This window comes from Gallinula chloropus, assembly GCF_964237585.1.
Source record: "Gallinula chloropus genome assembly, chromosome: 4".
NCBI lineage: Eukaryota > Metazoa > Chordata > Aves > Gruiformes > Rallidae > Gallinula > Gallinula chloropus.
In genome coordinates, this window is record NC_140088.1 from 39,004,802 (window position 1) to 39,021,237 (window position 16,436).

At 52.1% G+C, this 16,436-nt stretch overlaps 1 protein-coding gene across 1 annotated transcript; it reads right to left on the reverse strand.

Moving 5' to 3' along the window:
• Nucleotides 1–7,414: 7,414 nt before the first annotated feature.
• Nucleotides 7,415–8,542, reverse strand: LOC311191614 (prolactin-releasing peptide receptor-like; the record flags this gene model as incomplete). Its single annotated transcript, XM_084263839.1, has 1 exon — nt 7,415–8,542. One exon carries the CDS (start codon nt 8,540–8,542, stop codon nt 7,415–7,417), a length of 1,128 nt encoding a protein of 375 aa, XP_084119965.1.
• Nucleotides 8,543–16,436: the final 7,894 nt, after the last annotated feature.

Here is a 16,436-nt window from a genome sequence, read left to right on the forward strand (position 1 = left end):
AAATCCTAATAACAGAGGGTGGTTCAAAAAAATCCCCCCTATTATGACCTCCAGTTTCTGGTAACCAGAGCTAACAGTAACTTCCCGAGGAGAGCTCTTCAGAACCAGCCTTTAAACATGTTTTTGTCACCCGTTTATCCAATTTACTTTCATTAAGTAAACAAATTATGTTCTCCTTGATGTATCCAGTTTCTTTGAATCCGAGACCGTGGCTACTGGATTTCTGGAGTGGTTCCGAGTTTATTCTCAGAAGGCACTTGGGTTTTAGCTCACCCTCACAAAACAGTATTTTCCCATTTCCTGCACGTAAATTGGGGAGATGAGCAAAACATCTCAACGGGGAATCTGGGGGTGGGGGGGGGTTGTTTTCCTGGTGGTCAATAATTGCAAATTCTTGTCTGATCTGGAAACATGGAAGAGGAAACCTCATCCTCTTTGTAGCTTGGGTCTCCAGGGTTTGTGTGTGTATATATATGCATATATATATATATTATATATATATATATTTTTTTTTTAATGAAACATGTAAATTGTTTCAGATTATGGGAGCGAGTGGGTAACGGGTGTCCTCTTTCAAAGCCGCTCAGATCATCCCATTAGCGCCTCTATGCTGGAGTCTGAAGAAAAGAAAAGAAAAGGAAAAAAAAAAAAGACAAGAAGAGCTATTTAGGGCAATTTAAGGGGTTTTAATTAAGAGTGAAGTAATAGAGCTTGTGATGGGAGGAAATTAAGAGACAAAGAATCGACCCTGGATAACAGCCTGTGATTTCCATCCTGCCCTTGTTTCGAAGGACTAATAGGCCAAGGCAGATAGTGCAAACACCATCCTTTTAGGTCAATTAACCAAAGCGGGAGGAAATGACAGGAAGCTTGGAGAAATCCAGCGGGAGGGAAGGGCTGGCTCTTGCCCCTATTCCTTCCATTTTTGAGATTCATCTGTCTGGTTTTAGTTATAAGTTTTATATAACACAGAATCTGCAAACTCTGCTGATTCAGTAAATGCCTCTCCTACAACCTTGAGTTTAGAAAAGGCTCCATTTGATGTTGAAACTACAGGGATTTTTATCAGTCAGAGAAATGAATAAGAATAGAAAAGGAACCTGCCAAAGTGGGACCTCTGCTTTTAATTTTATTTGCCTCCTCTTGAACAGCGAATGTCATTTTCCTGGAAGAAACTTGCCGGGAATTAGCCTGCTTTTCTCAGCAGCCTTTCAGAAGGAGTAAGTTTGCATCTCTGGCCACGTCCTTGTCCCCTAAAGATGAAGGTGAAGAGCAAACTTGGAACGTTTTCCAAACTGCATTAACCTTCTGGTATTCTCAAGCATGCCAGTGCAGCCACGGCTGTCATGCCAGCCCGTGCCAAGGTGAAAGGACACGACTGGGTGGGGTTTGTGCTTTGATTCTTTTCTTTGTTTGGTCGAATCCATCACGCTCATGCGGGGAGGAGAAGTCCCTGGAGGTATCTAAAAGCCATGCAGATGTGGTGCTCAGGGATGTGGTTTAGTGGTGACTTGGCAGTGCTGGGTTAACGGTTGGACTTGATGATCTTAAAGGCCTTTTTCAATCTTTTTCAATGATCCCATGGGCCATAACTAACTGCTTTGTTAACCCCCAGGTCTTAAAGAAGAGCTTGAGCAGACCAGTTTTGGTCCACAGACCTGCACATGGCTAAAAAAGCATCGTTCCCCGCTCCCATAAATCCCACTCTCCATGAAATCCCCCTCCCTGATGGGATTTTGCACCTCTTTCCCCACCACAACCAGAACCTGCATCTTCTGTCATCGCTGCTCCTGTACTTTTTTGTGTCTCTTATGTTTCACCTTCAAAGAAAAAATAACTGAAGCCAGTGGGGACAGCCACAGCCCCAGCCTTTCCCAGCTGCATCCCTCTTTCTTTCCAGCTGCATAGCAGTTAAAGAGGGAGAAATCCCTGCACATGTTCCCTGGGGCACTAAGGTAAGGAAACGAGAGCTGTTGCTGGAGTGAATTCCTTATTTAAGACTTTACAGAACAAATGCTCAGGCTCTGTTTTGTCTTCTCTGCATCTTTAGCCAAAGGTCAAAAAGCTTTTGGTTTGGCTCTCATTTGCCCTGGGATGCCGGAGGAGAGCCTGGCTCGTAAAGCCCTGAGCAGTGTTAAGTGCTGCGCGCCGTGATGTTCTCCAGACCAGTTCATCCCTTGGGGGGAAACAATTCATATCAAGTCCGGAAAAGCTTCCTCCTGCCTCAAAGCAGCAGCCAGAGCAGGGAAGTGTCCCTCTGGCCACATGCTCCAACCTCCAAAGGCGACTTTGACTTGGATGGTATGTTAGTGCTTTGGTGTGCATGTCCCACAGCCCCAGCAGGAACCAAAACTTGTCCCCAGCTTCTTCACTTACTCATTTTGAAAGCTGAAAAATCAAGATCCCCTGTCAGAGGCATTTCCCAGCTCTGCTACCACGATCTTGGCACCAGGAGAAAGAGCATCAGGCAGAGTGTGCTGCAAGCCCGGCTGGGTGGAGTGAGTTTTGGTGGGGAGCAGAGCTCTGTGCCACCCTTCCCTCTCCTCTGGACACAGAAAATCCTTCCTTCTGAGGACAAATCCCTATTTATTGTATTATTTATTTTTGAGCTCAGCTTAAGCCGAGGAAAACATCCCAGAGATATGATAATGGGGATGCTTTTAGTTCCCTCTGGGGTAGGCATGGATTTGTCCCGGATGGAGAGGAGGTCCCAGGAGGCCTGTAGGCACCTGGAGCGGATCAGGAGTGCTCCAACCCTGCAATTTGGGCAGCAAAACGCTGAACTGGGGAAGGGAAAGGGAAAAAGTGCCCTGGTCCTCTACCCAAAGGAGCTTCCCAGGGCACCCAAGGCCACCCTGGAGCCCCCCTGAGCACGCATTCACACCACGAACACCCCCTCTGATCACCCCACAAGTACTCCACACCTTTATGATACTGAAACGCTTGGATATTTCAACTCTGAACCCCATGCAAGCCACATAACACCCTAGTATGAATAGCCGTTGCCAGGCTGGATTGATACGCCCTGGGCCACTTCAGCTCCCTTTAGCAGAAGCACCGACTTTTATTCAGTAGTTATTTACTGTTCTGTGTTTTGAAGGATCTGTGTGGTGGGTTTTTTTCACTCCTAGGCTCTGAGCCTGGTTTTTCTGGGTGTACCAGAAAGCTTTCAATCCACGTGGCAAAATAAGATAAGCCATGTGGTTGGAGAACAGGGATGCAAGGAGCTCCACGCTCCTGTTTGAAACGGGAGTCGGAAAAAACGAAGGTGAAAGGGCATGTTTGCATTCCTGCTTGTGTCCTGAACACAACTGGAACAAGCTCTGTTTTAAATAACCCGGGAGAAATTACCTATTTGGGCTTTATTTTCTGTGTGTGATTCCTAGGCAGCGGTTGCGCTTGGCAGAGAAACCACGGTTGCTGTGTCCCTAAAAGCTTAGCTTTGCAGAGCAGCGGGAAACAGCCTGGAGAACGTGAGCTGGGCAGATAATCCATCTGTCCGTCCTCTTCCCAGCACCGGCTGCGTGCTGCCTCTCTCACGAGGAAACGCGGCCCGCGGGACTGCAATCTGAGCTGCTGGCCGAGCAGGTGGCTTCACCCCGGCCACGTGGCTCGAGAGTCAAATAAATCACAGAGAATACATTCATTTTGGTATGTATTTAATTGTTTGTAAGGCTAATTCGGCGCTTTGCTGGTTCCTGCCCCATTCACCCTCACTGGAGGTTTCCTCTGCGTTGAACAGCACGATTGCAGCTCGGCTGGGAAACACGAGCCCCTTTGTGAGGGAAAAGGACTGGGCGGCTTCATCAGTTTTGCCTATTGGTTTCCCAAGATAATTTAAGGTAGGAATTAGCGTTTCCAGGAAAAGTGGCTTGGTACCAGCCATCAGCAGCTTGTGCTGGCCATGTCCAGCCCTCGCTCAAGAAATTCCCTCTGGGTTTTTTGCAGGCAGGATGCCTTCACCAGTACCTAGTCCCAGGTTAGGGGGGACTTATCCCCCAGGTCTGTTTGCCCACTGAAGCCACAGAATATGCTTTTAGTACCTCCAGGCAATCCCATGCCTTCCCAGGGACGGTATTAAAATGCTACCAGGAGAAAAAGGCTCCATTTTGGCCCACGCTTGTGGAAGATGGGGCGTCAGTTCCCATCCTCAGACTCTCAGAGCTCCTCCGGATGCCACAGAGCACTGGAGACTTTACAGCAATGCTGGCTGCAGAGAAACCATCTGGGATTTGTCCTATTGAATCGGAAACCCCAATAGCTCAACCCTGAAACATTCCAGCTGGCACCTAAGAGCACTAAAAAAGGGCTTTTACACTTCATTACCATTTTCTTTGCTAGGTTTCTGTGCTGTCTGCTGACACTCTGGTATGGGTTTGTTTTTTATCTCATTAACAGGCAAGGTTATTGCAGGGGAATAAGCCCTGAAATTTGGGGTCGTGCCATTTTCTGCAGCCCCGGTACATCTCACCCCTCCTTGCAGCTTGTATAAGTAGCTCTGGCTTGCTGCTGCCGACAGCAATACCCCGACCTCGTGTCTGAACGTTGCTTTTCTGATGGAGAAGGTGGACATTGGTGTCATCCCTCCGGCTTTGCAAGCCAAGGCAGTGATGGTGAAGCAGCTGCTGCTGGCAGCTTTGGGAACAGAGCCCTGGGCTGGCACTGGGCAGCGCGGCAGCAAGCAAAGCTGGGGGATGATGCCAAATCCCAGAGGGCAATCAAGATATCCCAATTTTCCCTTCCATCTGCAGGCAGCTGGGGGAGCCCAGTACCCCAAGTGTAGTGGAGTGATACCCTAGGCCAAATCAAGGCTGAAAATGATGCCACCACAGTTTGACCAGTCGTGCCTGCTCAGGGAACTCCCTTCGGCTCCATCCTGAGCTTCACCTGAAGAAGAAACAATTTGGTTTGGGGGGTTCCTGGTTCAGGTGGGGGTGTGGCAACCGCGCAAAAGCGAGAAGCAGAATTGCCCATAGTACTAGGGGGACCGAGAGGCACATGGCTGGAGGGGGAGCAGTGAAGCCACGCTTGCCAGAGCACGCATAGTGCTGCCAGAGGAAGAGGCCACCAACGCAATGCCATAGTCCAACGCCACATCCTGGCTCTCGGATCAAAGCCTTCAGCTGAGGCAGGGCCGAATGGCAGCGAGATGGCAGCGGCTCAGAGGCTGCCCTCACCCCAGAGACCAATTATTTGCTGTTTCAAGTTTCGGATATCTGAAGAAGGAAGGTATCTGGAGAGAAATCAAGGTGAATGAAAGGATGTCCTGAGTCATTACCTCATTTGAAAAAAAAACAAGCTGTGTGTCCAACGTTTTCTCTCCAGCCAGAGCTGTTTTTGTTGCAGAGCACTCCCCAAGCCCCAGCCAGCCTCCTTTCTCCAACCCTGATCTCAGACTGACCCCCCAAGGATCTGCCACCACCGCCAGTGACGGAGACAGAGATAAACATGTCCAGATTGATTGGCTTCCTGGGGTGTGATTAAGCTGCAGTCAAGGATAGCTTCTTTTTGCTAAACGCGAATCAATACAAAGACACAACCTGAGCTTTTCAAGCCTTTATTAGAGGGAAGGACAAGCAGTGCACCTTCTGGTTTGCTTTGCTCCTCCAGGACAAGCAATCCAGCCTCTGCCCTGAGCACAACCCTTGCATGGCCATGAGAAAGCTGGGAGAAGCAAACAGAGTTAGCTGCTTTGCGGGTACACAACGAAGGTCACAAGCATCCACATCACCTTGCATCTGTTGGGTGCCCATCTCCTTGCACCACAGAAGGACATGTCCTTCTAGGAGCACTGCAAAGGTCTCAGCAGAAAGGCGAGTGGGCACCAGCTCATGCCTGGACATAACGAGAATGGATTAGGGATCCTGTTAGGGTCCAACCAGTTGCCTCTGCACCAGAGGTTGTCAAGCTGCTATCCAAAAGTGTGAATGATGGCCAACAACCATGAGTGATGGCCAACACCACAGACAGCTTTCACATAGCAGTGAGGACATACCATCTGGGGGCTTTAAAGTCCTGTCTCCGGGCACAAAGATAGGTGGGAGATACATGGCTCGGCCCCATGGAACACAAAAGCAGAGGGTGAACCAAAGTGACAGCCTTGGGTGGTCAGAAGCTGTTGTGACCCTGAGATTTGGTGTTTATGGTGACACTGGTGCTGTGAGCTGTCCCCAAAGGCTTCCTCCTGGGAAATCAAGAGGTTAAAAACAAGTTGGGTGTCTGGGTACAAGGAGATGCTGCCTCCTCAGTGTGCTGTTTCAATGGACCTGGCTGATGGGCTGCAGAGGCACCAGGCATCTGGAGACACCAAGCAGCACCTGAGAAGCAAACCCACCCTTTATCCAGCAGCTCCTGGGTTAGAATAGCCCATGACTGGGACTCCCACGTCCACCCAAGGAGCCTGAATGTGTCATGTATGATCTTAAACTGCCCTGAGAGCGGAGGGTGAGACATGTCCCCCAGCAAACACGTCACCTGAGGTCTTTCTGGCTGCCCCATCCCCTTGAGTCCAGCTCAGCTACAAAGAATGGCAATAATATCACCGACGTGCCCAGCTTCGTCTGCCTTGTTGGCTGAAAATGGGGACCCTCCAGTCTGCTCGTGGAGGTGGCTCCTCCAGAAAGCCACGCAGGTTACGAAAGTCACCCCCATTCCAAACAAGCTGCCTGCTTTCGGTGGCCACGTGCTCCCACGCGGTCTCTGCCACTTCCCAATGTATATTGTCCTTTCACCAATCAGCAGCAATTGAGAAAGAAAAACCACACAGCGATTTAACCGCTGCCCGTGAGAGCCGGTTCTTGGCGAGGCAGCAAGTGCTATCTGTTGCTTAGGAACAATCTTTATCCTACAAAATGAAGCCGTACGCTCTCCAAAGAGTGTTTTAAACACACCTGATGTGTGTTTGGCTTGCTTACAGGCTGGCCCACCTCCCTAATAAACCACGGGGAGATGTCTTGGTGCTCCAAGTACAGTGCAGACCGCCTACCACACCCAGATGTGTTTCGAGACGTAGAGTGCAGACCCCACACCCAGCCAGGAGTTGCACATAGGGTATCTACACCCAGGACTTGCACAGCAGGTATCTACAACTACCAATGCTCCAGTGGGTCAGTATGTAGGACAGCAGGTTCACCCCGCTCGGGATCGCTCTGCCCTGGCCTGGCTGCGGTGTTTGTTGTGGCACTGGTTTGTTTTCCCCAAGGAACAGGATGTCCTCAAGCTGCCCAGAAGAGCTGCTCGTTGAGGACACAAAGCCCATCGGTTTGTTCCTGGCTGCTCACTCTCCTTGCCAGGCACAAGAGACTTCTGTGAACAGCAATGTACTGCCGTGATCAAGCCACCAGATCCTCTGCCCAGTCTAAAGCAAAGTGCACACCAGGTCCAAAAGCAAAACTGATCTCTTGGGGTCCTTCAGCTAAGGGAACCTTGTTTGCAAAGCTATCTTGTCCAAGACCCCGGTAGGAGCATCGGCCAGGGTGGAGCAGGTATTGAATCGAGAAGCCTTGCAGGACATAACGCTGGAGCTCTTCTTCTTGCGGTAGAAGTAGCTGCTGAGGTGGAACCAGAACTTGTCGTGGAGGGACGCATAGATGAAAGGGTTGTAGCAGGCAGAGCTCATGGCAATCAGGTGACACGAGACCTGGATGACATTGATGTACCTCTTGTCGAGGATAGTGAACTCCTCGTCGATGTCTCTGATGAAGTTCACGACCTGGAGGGGCAGCCAACAGATAGCAAAGCACACCACCGAGACCGTGAGCACCCGGAAGGTCTTCTGCTTTGTTTTGGTCCATTTGTCTTGGCAGGGATAGGCAGCGCCTGGCACGTTCCTCCTCCGCAGGTGGTAGGTGATGGCACAGAAGGAGACTGATACTGCCAAAAGTGGGAGCATGTAGGACAGGAGGAGCATCAAACACGAGTACAGCAGCCGCTCCTTCTCCTCATGCTTCCAAAACTCTTCACAGATGATCATGTCATGGCCGATGGTGTTGAGATCCAAGTAGTGGGTGTGCAGTGATGTGGGAACGGAGGCCATGATGGAGAGCAACCAGATGCAAGCCACGAGGCAGATGCAGGACCTGCGGCTTATCCTCCTGCGAATGGGGTATGCCACCACAATGTACCGGTCAATGGCAATGGCAGTGAGCGACAGCACTGAGACGAAGACGGTGGCAGCCTGCATCAGGGTGACAAAGTAGCACATGAACATCCCGAAGAGCCAGCCCCGCACCTCAAAGGCGTAGGAGACGGTGAGGGGGACGCAGGCGAGGCACATGATGAAGTCGGCCGCTGCCAGGTTCCCAATGAGGAAATTGGTGGTGCAGTGCAGCTTCTTGGTGAGAGCGATGATGAGGATGAGGAAGAGGTTCCCGGTGCATGCCACTGCCACCAGTGTGGCGTAGAGTGGGATGAAGAGGGGCTTCAGCTCCAGGAGGAGGTCCAGGCCGGTGAAGAGCGGGGCTGAGCCGTTCTGCCAGGAGTCATTGGGCAGCTGACTGTGAGCCATGATACGTCTCTCCTGTGGCAGATGCTGCTTCTCCATGCCTTGAAGTCAAACCGGGACAGGACCCGGTAGCCCTGGAGAAGAAAGAAGAAAGTGCTTTGGTTGCACTGGGCAGAGGAACCAGTGGGTCTGGGTCCTCTCACACTGGGCAGAACAACCCCGGGCTCTGGATCCTCTCCCACAGTGACACACCGACTCTTCAGAAATATGCTGTGACTTTTCTGGAGTGAACACGCCCTGTGTCAGACACCACACAGCTTCAGGATGGAGAAAGCAGGGAACCTGGCTGCAAAACAGTTAACTGGCCAGGCACAGATCTGCGGGGTGCTGCAGACTGTGAGAGCAGCAGGACCAAGGAAGCAGCTGGGGATTCCTCATGGAGATTGACCTGGGAGCTCTACTGACATCAAGCATTTTTGCTTTTTATTTTTCCCCCTGCCAGATCCTTTCCCACCCACCAGCCCTGCTGCTGCCCTCCGGACACACGGCTCAGCAGCAGGTCATCTCCGTCTCACTCCCGTCTCTCTCCATCCCAGCCCACACCACCATTCCCCCATCCCATGCTGCTATTTTACCCCCTTTGTTATTTCTCCAAGCCCCTTGGAGCTTGGGCTTCTCCTGCCCTGGTTGGTTTTCCTCTGCCTTCCCTTGCAGCCACCGCGATGGGAGCGTGTGTCTCCCTGGGCACGACCACGAAAACTCCTGACAGCAGCACACGGGGACAATGTCAGATATATTCTAGCAGAAAGTGGAAGGCAGCACAGAATTCCCCTCCCCAAGACCCTCCTTTCGGACCCCACACAACCAAAGACTGTCCCCCCCCCGGACAGTCTTCTGTTCCCCGGTGAAGAGTCAAAGCAGCACTAATTAAGTAGCCCCCCCCAAATTAACCAAGAGATATGATGGTTTCCGACTTCGCAGCTGCACACGCTGCGTGTATCGCACTGCCCAGGCGAGGGGTACAAAATCCAACCCCCAACTTGGCGGCCGAGAAGTCGATGCGATCGATAAAGGATAAAACATTCAGCTTCGTTCCCCGCCGAGGGCGGCGAAGGTCCTGCACCCCGCACCCAGCCCCGTTAACCCAGCGGCTCCGGCTGCGTGTCCGGGTGTCCCGCGGGGAACCCCCCACCCTCCCCACACATCCCCCCTCCCTTCCCGTGTCCCGGCCGGCGGCGTCCCCGGCGTGCCCTTACCTGGGCAGGGGGTGGGCTGAGCCCCCCCGGCCTCGCCACTCTTCCCGTGAAGATGCCGGACAGCGCTTCGTTCTCCGGGTGTTACTCGCCCGAGACCGTCTGGCAGCCGCAATTCTGCGCTTTCGCTCAGGGGTGGGAGGATGGGGGGTAAGGAGAGGAGGGTGGTCGTTTTCTGTTGGGTTTCGGGGGGGAGGAGGGGGGGGGGTGTCACCGATGCCTTTAAGCAGTGGAGAACCGGCCGTTCCCACCCGCGGTGATCGGTGTTGCTGGTACCGGCGGGGACGCGCACAGCCCACCCTGCCGCTCCGCGGCTGGAGCCGAGTTCCACTCCCCGTCGCTCCCCCGCCCAGCCCGGCCGGGAACCCCGGTGGCTCCCGGAGGCGGCAACGCTGCGCACGGCGGGGCTGCTCCGGGGCTGCTCCAGGAGCCCTCGCCCGCCCTCGGGGTCGGCTCCAGGCGACCCCCCCGCCGCGGCGGGGAGGGGAGAGGACGGGGCGGGCGGGCGCAGCGACCGCGCGGAGCTAGCGGGAGTCGGAAGCGACAGCCCCGTCGGGGGTCCCGACGGAACCGCCCCGGTGCGGGGGAGCGGGTGGGAGATGGGGGGGGACGGACGGAAGAGGGCAGCCCAGCCATCGGGTGCTGGCAGCATGGGGTGGAGACACCCGTGGGACAGGGGTGTCACAGCTGTAGGACGATGGGGACACAACCACGGGGGGCTCATGGCTCCCCGTGGGGCAGGGACAGGTTGAGGCTGCTCCTGCCATGGGTGGTGGGCCCAACTGTGGGATGAGGTGGCCCAGCTGTTGGCACCACCAGCCAGCTGTGGCATGGGGCACAGTGTGTGCCCATGGAGCTGAGCCCCTCTGTGCACACCAAAATCAGCCTCTCCCCAAAACTAGGCGGCTTCAGCCAACAGCAGCATCCAGGGTGGAGGCAGCGATGGCTGAATTACATCCAGCCCCCAGCCACGGTGAGGGGGAATAAAATAACCTGGTTTGCATCTTATTTCTGGGTGGAGAAGAAAAATCCAAGGCAGGTCAGGATCCCTGTGGGCTCAAGCAGTGCTGGTACCGCTGACCCAAAAGGTGCCAGGAGCTCCCCACCTCTATCCAATCACCCAGCCCTGCTTTCCACCGCCCAGAAATTAAGCAGAATCGCCCCAAATGCAACTGGATCCATCACGTGGCTGTTTCTCTTCCCACCAGACCACCAGCTTTTCCCATTTTCCCAGGAATACCTAGGATGCCTTTTGATCACAGACAAACTCAAGAACCTCAGTGCTCACAGGATCGGCATGGAGGTGCAGCAGAAATATGTGACCTTTCCCATCAACAGGCTTTTACCTTCAAGGGAACTTCAATATTGACATTTTTAAGAGCTTGGGAAAAAAGCTTCATCACTAAAATGCTCTTTGCACAGACAGTTGAAAAAGCTTCTGCAGCACGCACCGGCATTTAGGGACGCGCAGGAGTCAGGGTTAGATTTTTATTTCTTGGCTGTTCTCTGCTCTGTGTGTTGACAAGTGATGTAAATGTCCTTAAAGCCACAAAAACCCCAATCTCTCCGCGTGCTGGTCGCTCTTCAATGGAGCTCTGAGGATGTCAAGCGTCAGACGTGCGTTTCTTTTATTGATTTCCACCCATGTTCACTTCTCTTTGGGTTGAAAGTCTCAGGTCTGGAGAGAGCTGGGTGTACAGGCACAGGACATCAGGCACAACAGCATTCAGCCATGACATCGCTCAGTCATGATATCATCCAGCCACAACATCATCCAATCACAACATCATTCAAGCTTGACATAATCCAGCCATGACATCATCCAGCTACGACACCATCCAGCCACCATCGAAGAGCAATTTTGCCCCAAAATGAAAAAAAAAGAGTAGTTGGGGATTTTGACGTGCTCCATATGGTTGACGTCACTAAAACTATTTATCTCTGAAATTCAGCGTGTGTGCCGTACCCAGCTCAGCCCGCATTAGCTGCGCGGCTGCCGTTGTCTTAATGAGCTTTCTCCTTTCCATTAGACATTTCACACACAGCCAGGGCCAGAGCAGCAGGGATTTAAACCAGGTTTAATGTCAGGCAGCTCCAACAACCCCCACAGGGAGCCTGGGCTCTGGATCTGTGATTAATCCCAGCCCAGATGCTGGGCTGGGGTGGGTGAGGCTATGCCTAAAGCAGCCAAAGGTGCTTCAAGGTGTGAAGTTAATTCCCCAATTAGATATAAAAGATCACGGTGGGGCTTTCTCAGAAAGCTTTGTTTGTGTGTGTGTTGCTGTTCTTTTCCCTCTGCTGAGCTCAGTGAGCTGGTGGAGCCGTAGTGATCTGCTAAATTTGCAAATAGAGATTTAAATGCTGCACAGAATATGGGGGGGGGGGGTGGGGGGGTGGTGGTGGTGGTGGTGGTGGTGTTAGAATTTATATATAATGGGGGAAAAATAACCACACCAGGATTATCCTTCTAGCTGGGAGAAGGAAGAGCTGCCTATGGCAGTGAGGGGGTATCCATCTCCTTGGTGTCCTGGTAGAAAAGTGCTTTTGTTCCTGTGGAAGAGCTCAACTGCACCAATCCTGCACCACGTATGGGGCAGAGGAGTGAGGAGGGCCTGCCAAAAATGTTGGTGTAAGTGCTGGGGATGCTGATGTGCCTGTCCTTCTGGGAACACCCATCTGAAGGTCAGTTGGGGGGTGTGGAGGTGGAAAGTCATGATGTGTTATCCCTGAAACCTCCTTAGTTGCTCTGCAGCCATGCAAGTGTGGTTGTGGCATTGCACGCATGCGGACCCAGGTGGAGGGTCTTCCCTGAGGCTGAAACCTTCAGATAAGAGGGGGAATAAAGCAAAAGTGTGGCTGGGGTCAGCTTCCTGCCCAGGAGTGTAAGCACAGAGCTCCTGGCATCTGTGAGCTCTCCCGACTTTGCCGTAGAGGCAGCCAGTTGCTGGCTGGGTACCATTATGGGAGAAGCAGCGACAGCCGCGTTGAGCGGGCTGAGGCTGAGTGGACAGGAGGCAGCTCGCCCGGGAGCTGAGCAGTCACTTCCCCACTTGCAAAGATCCAGCATCACCGTGTTGGAAGTCTGTTTATTGTCTGCTGAAATCAGGAGTTTTTAGTTTATAGAGCAGGTGGTGTTGCATAAGGAAATCTTGGGGAATTCCTGTTTGTTTGGGTGGGTTTCTTTGCTTGAAGGTGCTTGGAGCCCTCCCCTGTGCCCAGAAATGCACATCTCTGATGTCTGCTCTCCCGTGGTGCAGCTCAAGGTGACCACAGGCTTTTCCGTGGTGATGAGGGGTGCGATCTATAAAGCATAGAGAGATAAGGGGGTGAGCAGCGTTGCTCCAGCTGGCGCAATCAACAGCCTTGGCAAAGCACAAGCAAAGAGCTTGTGGATTAGTGCATGGTGGTGGCATTTGGGAAACATGGTGGGAAGTCACAAAATGTCATTCCTACGTGGGCAGTGATATGTCAAGGTGAGTGGTGTGAGTGCTGCTGTGGCAGGTGGTTTCTTGGTTGTGGTACCTACTCAGAGTGTGGGTTGTAGTTTCTCTTCTGTCCTCTCCAGCTGCTGCTTCTGATGGGCTTTTCCCACACCAGGTTTTTTTTTCAGTGATGGTTTCCAGCTTATTTCAAGTTAGTGACCACATGATCAATTGATATGTGGATAAAAACTTTGGAAAACAGGCTTAGGAGAGATTTGCCTTAACTGGGTGTTTATTAATGTAATGCAGTTGTATCATGTGATTTAAAAAGAGGAACCAAGTATTTCTTTGGTATTGATTTTGGTGGGAAGGTGAAGGCTCCTAATGAGCTTTGAGTGGCAAACACCTGTATCAGTGTCTGGTCACCACATCAATTACTTCATTTGCATTGCGTTACACAGGAGTGTTATGACAAGTTTGGTGGTAATGAGGGCCACAATTAAAGGCAAGGATAATTACCCTGTGTGATAAGGCAGATTGCTGCTGGTTAAAGGCTTTGCACCCATGGCTTGTTTTTCAGCATGGAGGGAGCCCACAGCAATCAATCTACAGAAAACCCTCTCTTTCCTGGGCTGAAAATGCTCACAAATATCTGTTCATAGGGTGTTCATAGAGCATCCGGGGACCCTCTTGTTCCCAGCGCTGAGCTGGAGTGATTCTGTGGTTCACACTCATGGACTTAGCCCTGGTGTGCCCTTTTGGGGGTTGTAATGTTGTTTTCATGACTCCACCAGAGTCAAACGCCTTTGGTTTGTCAGGAGGACTTTGGCTGGGGACTTGTGCTTGGGGTTCCCGGGGCAGGTAGGACTGGGTCCTGGTCCCAGTTGGACTGGGAAGGGATGGATCTCTGAGACTGCGAAGCAGATAAAGAGTATAAAGAAAGCTGAAAAGATCTGGAAATGTGGGGGGAGAACACCTTGCCCTCCCCACCCCTCCCCCGCTCCCAGCCTTTGCAGCTGAATTCCCTGCAGACCCTAAAGGTCTTGGATCATTCTCCATAGGGCAGTGGTTTACAAAGGGCACTGGGAGGGTGATGAACATCCAGAAATCCACCCTGGGTTTGCAAAGCTTGGCCTGAAAAAATTACACAGCTGCTCTCACCCACCTACAAACACCATCCTCCTGCCAAAGTACTGCTATGAAGGTTTTATGGAGGTGTCAGGACAAAGATGAAGCTATAGGCCACTCAGAAATATGCAGCTGCGAAACTGCTCTGGAGCCATTGTTGTCCCTTGAAGAGAATGGGGGGGGGTTGTCACTTTTGCCTTCTCCCTTGTCCGTCCCCCCCCAGCTAGTCCTGTGGAAGGAAAATGAAATCTTTGCTTTTCCACAGGCATTGCTTTGGTGTCAGATGTATTAATTAATGTATTCCCCATAATAAGGGAGTACAGGTTTGCCAGTTATTTAACCTGGCTGCTGGATCCAAAGTGAGTCATTTCCCATCAGCTTGGTTCTCCTTGGAAGCCTCTGATGCCTTGTGCTGGACCTTTCCCTTCATAACTTAAATAAGGGAAAACTTATCATCATCAACTGGAATTTTTGGGGGGTAAGAGGAATGGGAATTGTTAGGCCAGACCCAGGAGAAGCTCTGCAGCATCATGCCTTGTGGCAGGAGAAAGCTGTTAAATTGTCTGATGGCCACGGGTGAGTGTTGCTCTGACTTGAGGCGAGCGCTTGTCCCTGCCAAATAATCATTGGGAAGAAAATCATCTTTGTCTCAGTATTGCAGTCCGGCTGGGAATCATCTTTGTCTCTGTATCGCAGTCCGGCTGGGAGCTGCTGTTCATTTTAAACAGCAGAACAATCTGATAAGGGGAGTAGAAGGCTCTTAGAAGATCACTTGAGATGAGAGATTGAGGTTTAACACACCAGCAGAATAATAATTGCTGGCGGGCCATGACAGCGTGTCAGCCTGAGGCTTGGTCGGGGTGCACCACAGCTGGGCGATCTGGCAACAATGCTGGGAGCTTTTCCCTCTGCTTCTCCTGGAAAAGTCTTTTCTGACCTGAGCTTTAGGGTGTCCAGAAATCCTGAGGAATAATTCACTCTTACTTTGAAGCCTGTGCTGCCCTGCAGCAGGAGTTTCTATCTCCAAATGCTTTGGGTGACGGATCTGAAAGCTGCAACCCTGCAGATCCCTGAGCCACGTGCTGGCCAGGCTTCAGTGCTTGAGGCACCCACTGTGGCATCCCAGCACCTGTCCCGCCCTCTATAGAATCCAGGAATCCAAGTTTGCTGTGATGTTCCTCTTTGCTTTGTGTGCGGGCCACCAGGTTGGCTTTTAGAAACACCTGCAGGCACCAGCACCTCCACACTGTCTGTCCCAGAAGCAAGTGGAGCGGGACCACCTGGAGCCGCTTCCCAAGGCGTCAGCCTTGGCTGCCAGCTATGCTGGGCAGCCACCCCAGCCAGACCTCCCCCTGCAGCGGGCTGCACTTTTCCATACCCTGACATCCTAGAGAGCCTGGCAATTAAAACCCAGGACGGAATATTCTCAGCACCGTTACACGGCACTGCCAGCTCATGCGTCAATCACTTCAATCAGATTGATTTCCTCGCTTCAAGTACATGCTGAACCACCACCTCTTCCCCACCCCCTGTATGGGTGGGTGGCAGTTTGTGGGAAGGTGCAAGGAGGATCAGGCTGCTGTGAGCGTGTTGCTCTGTGTATGCCAAGCACAGACAACCGGAGCCAACATTGATGTGCCCGGTTGTGCTGCTGGAGGCAGCTGCTGTGCTCGTTTTCCCACGGATATGTGCAAATCCTGGCAGTGTGTAAATTTGTGCATTGGCTCCTGCTTGATAGGTGCACCTAATGAGTGTTAGCAGCCAATTGTACTGGCCAGAGACAACAATCAGCCTCAGCCATTGCCTGATTATTTTTTCCCTTAGATGCTCACTGGTTTAGGTGCTGCTTTCCAACAAAAGGTGCTTTGAGGGAGCAGTTCTCCTGCCTCTCTTCCCCCTCCCCAGCCTTTCCTTGCTACCGGCGGAGCTCTGGCTGTCATTTGGGCCACTAAGACCAGCAGGCACAGCCCTTGCATCATTCTGACTGGGCAGTGGTCAGACTGTTAAATTCCCCTTTATTCTGTCACATCCTGAAAACAAACCCTGGGCAGCCTGGTCATGGTGGTGTGTTACACTGCTGGTGCTGTTGGCTCTTGAAGTTTTAAGAGGTAGAGAAACACTGCTTTGTGCAGAGGAAAGGATAAAGTGTTGTCTTAAAATGTACAAACTGGAGGGGGCTAGCATTGCTTT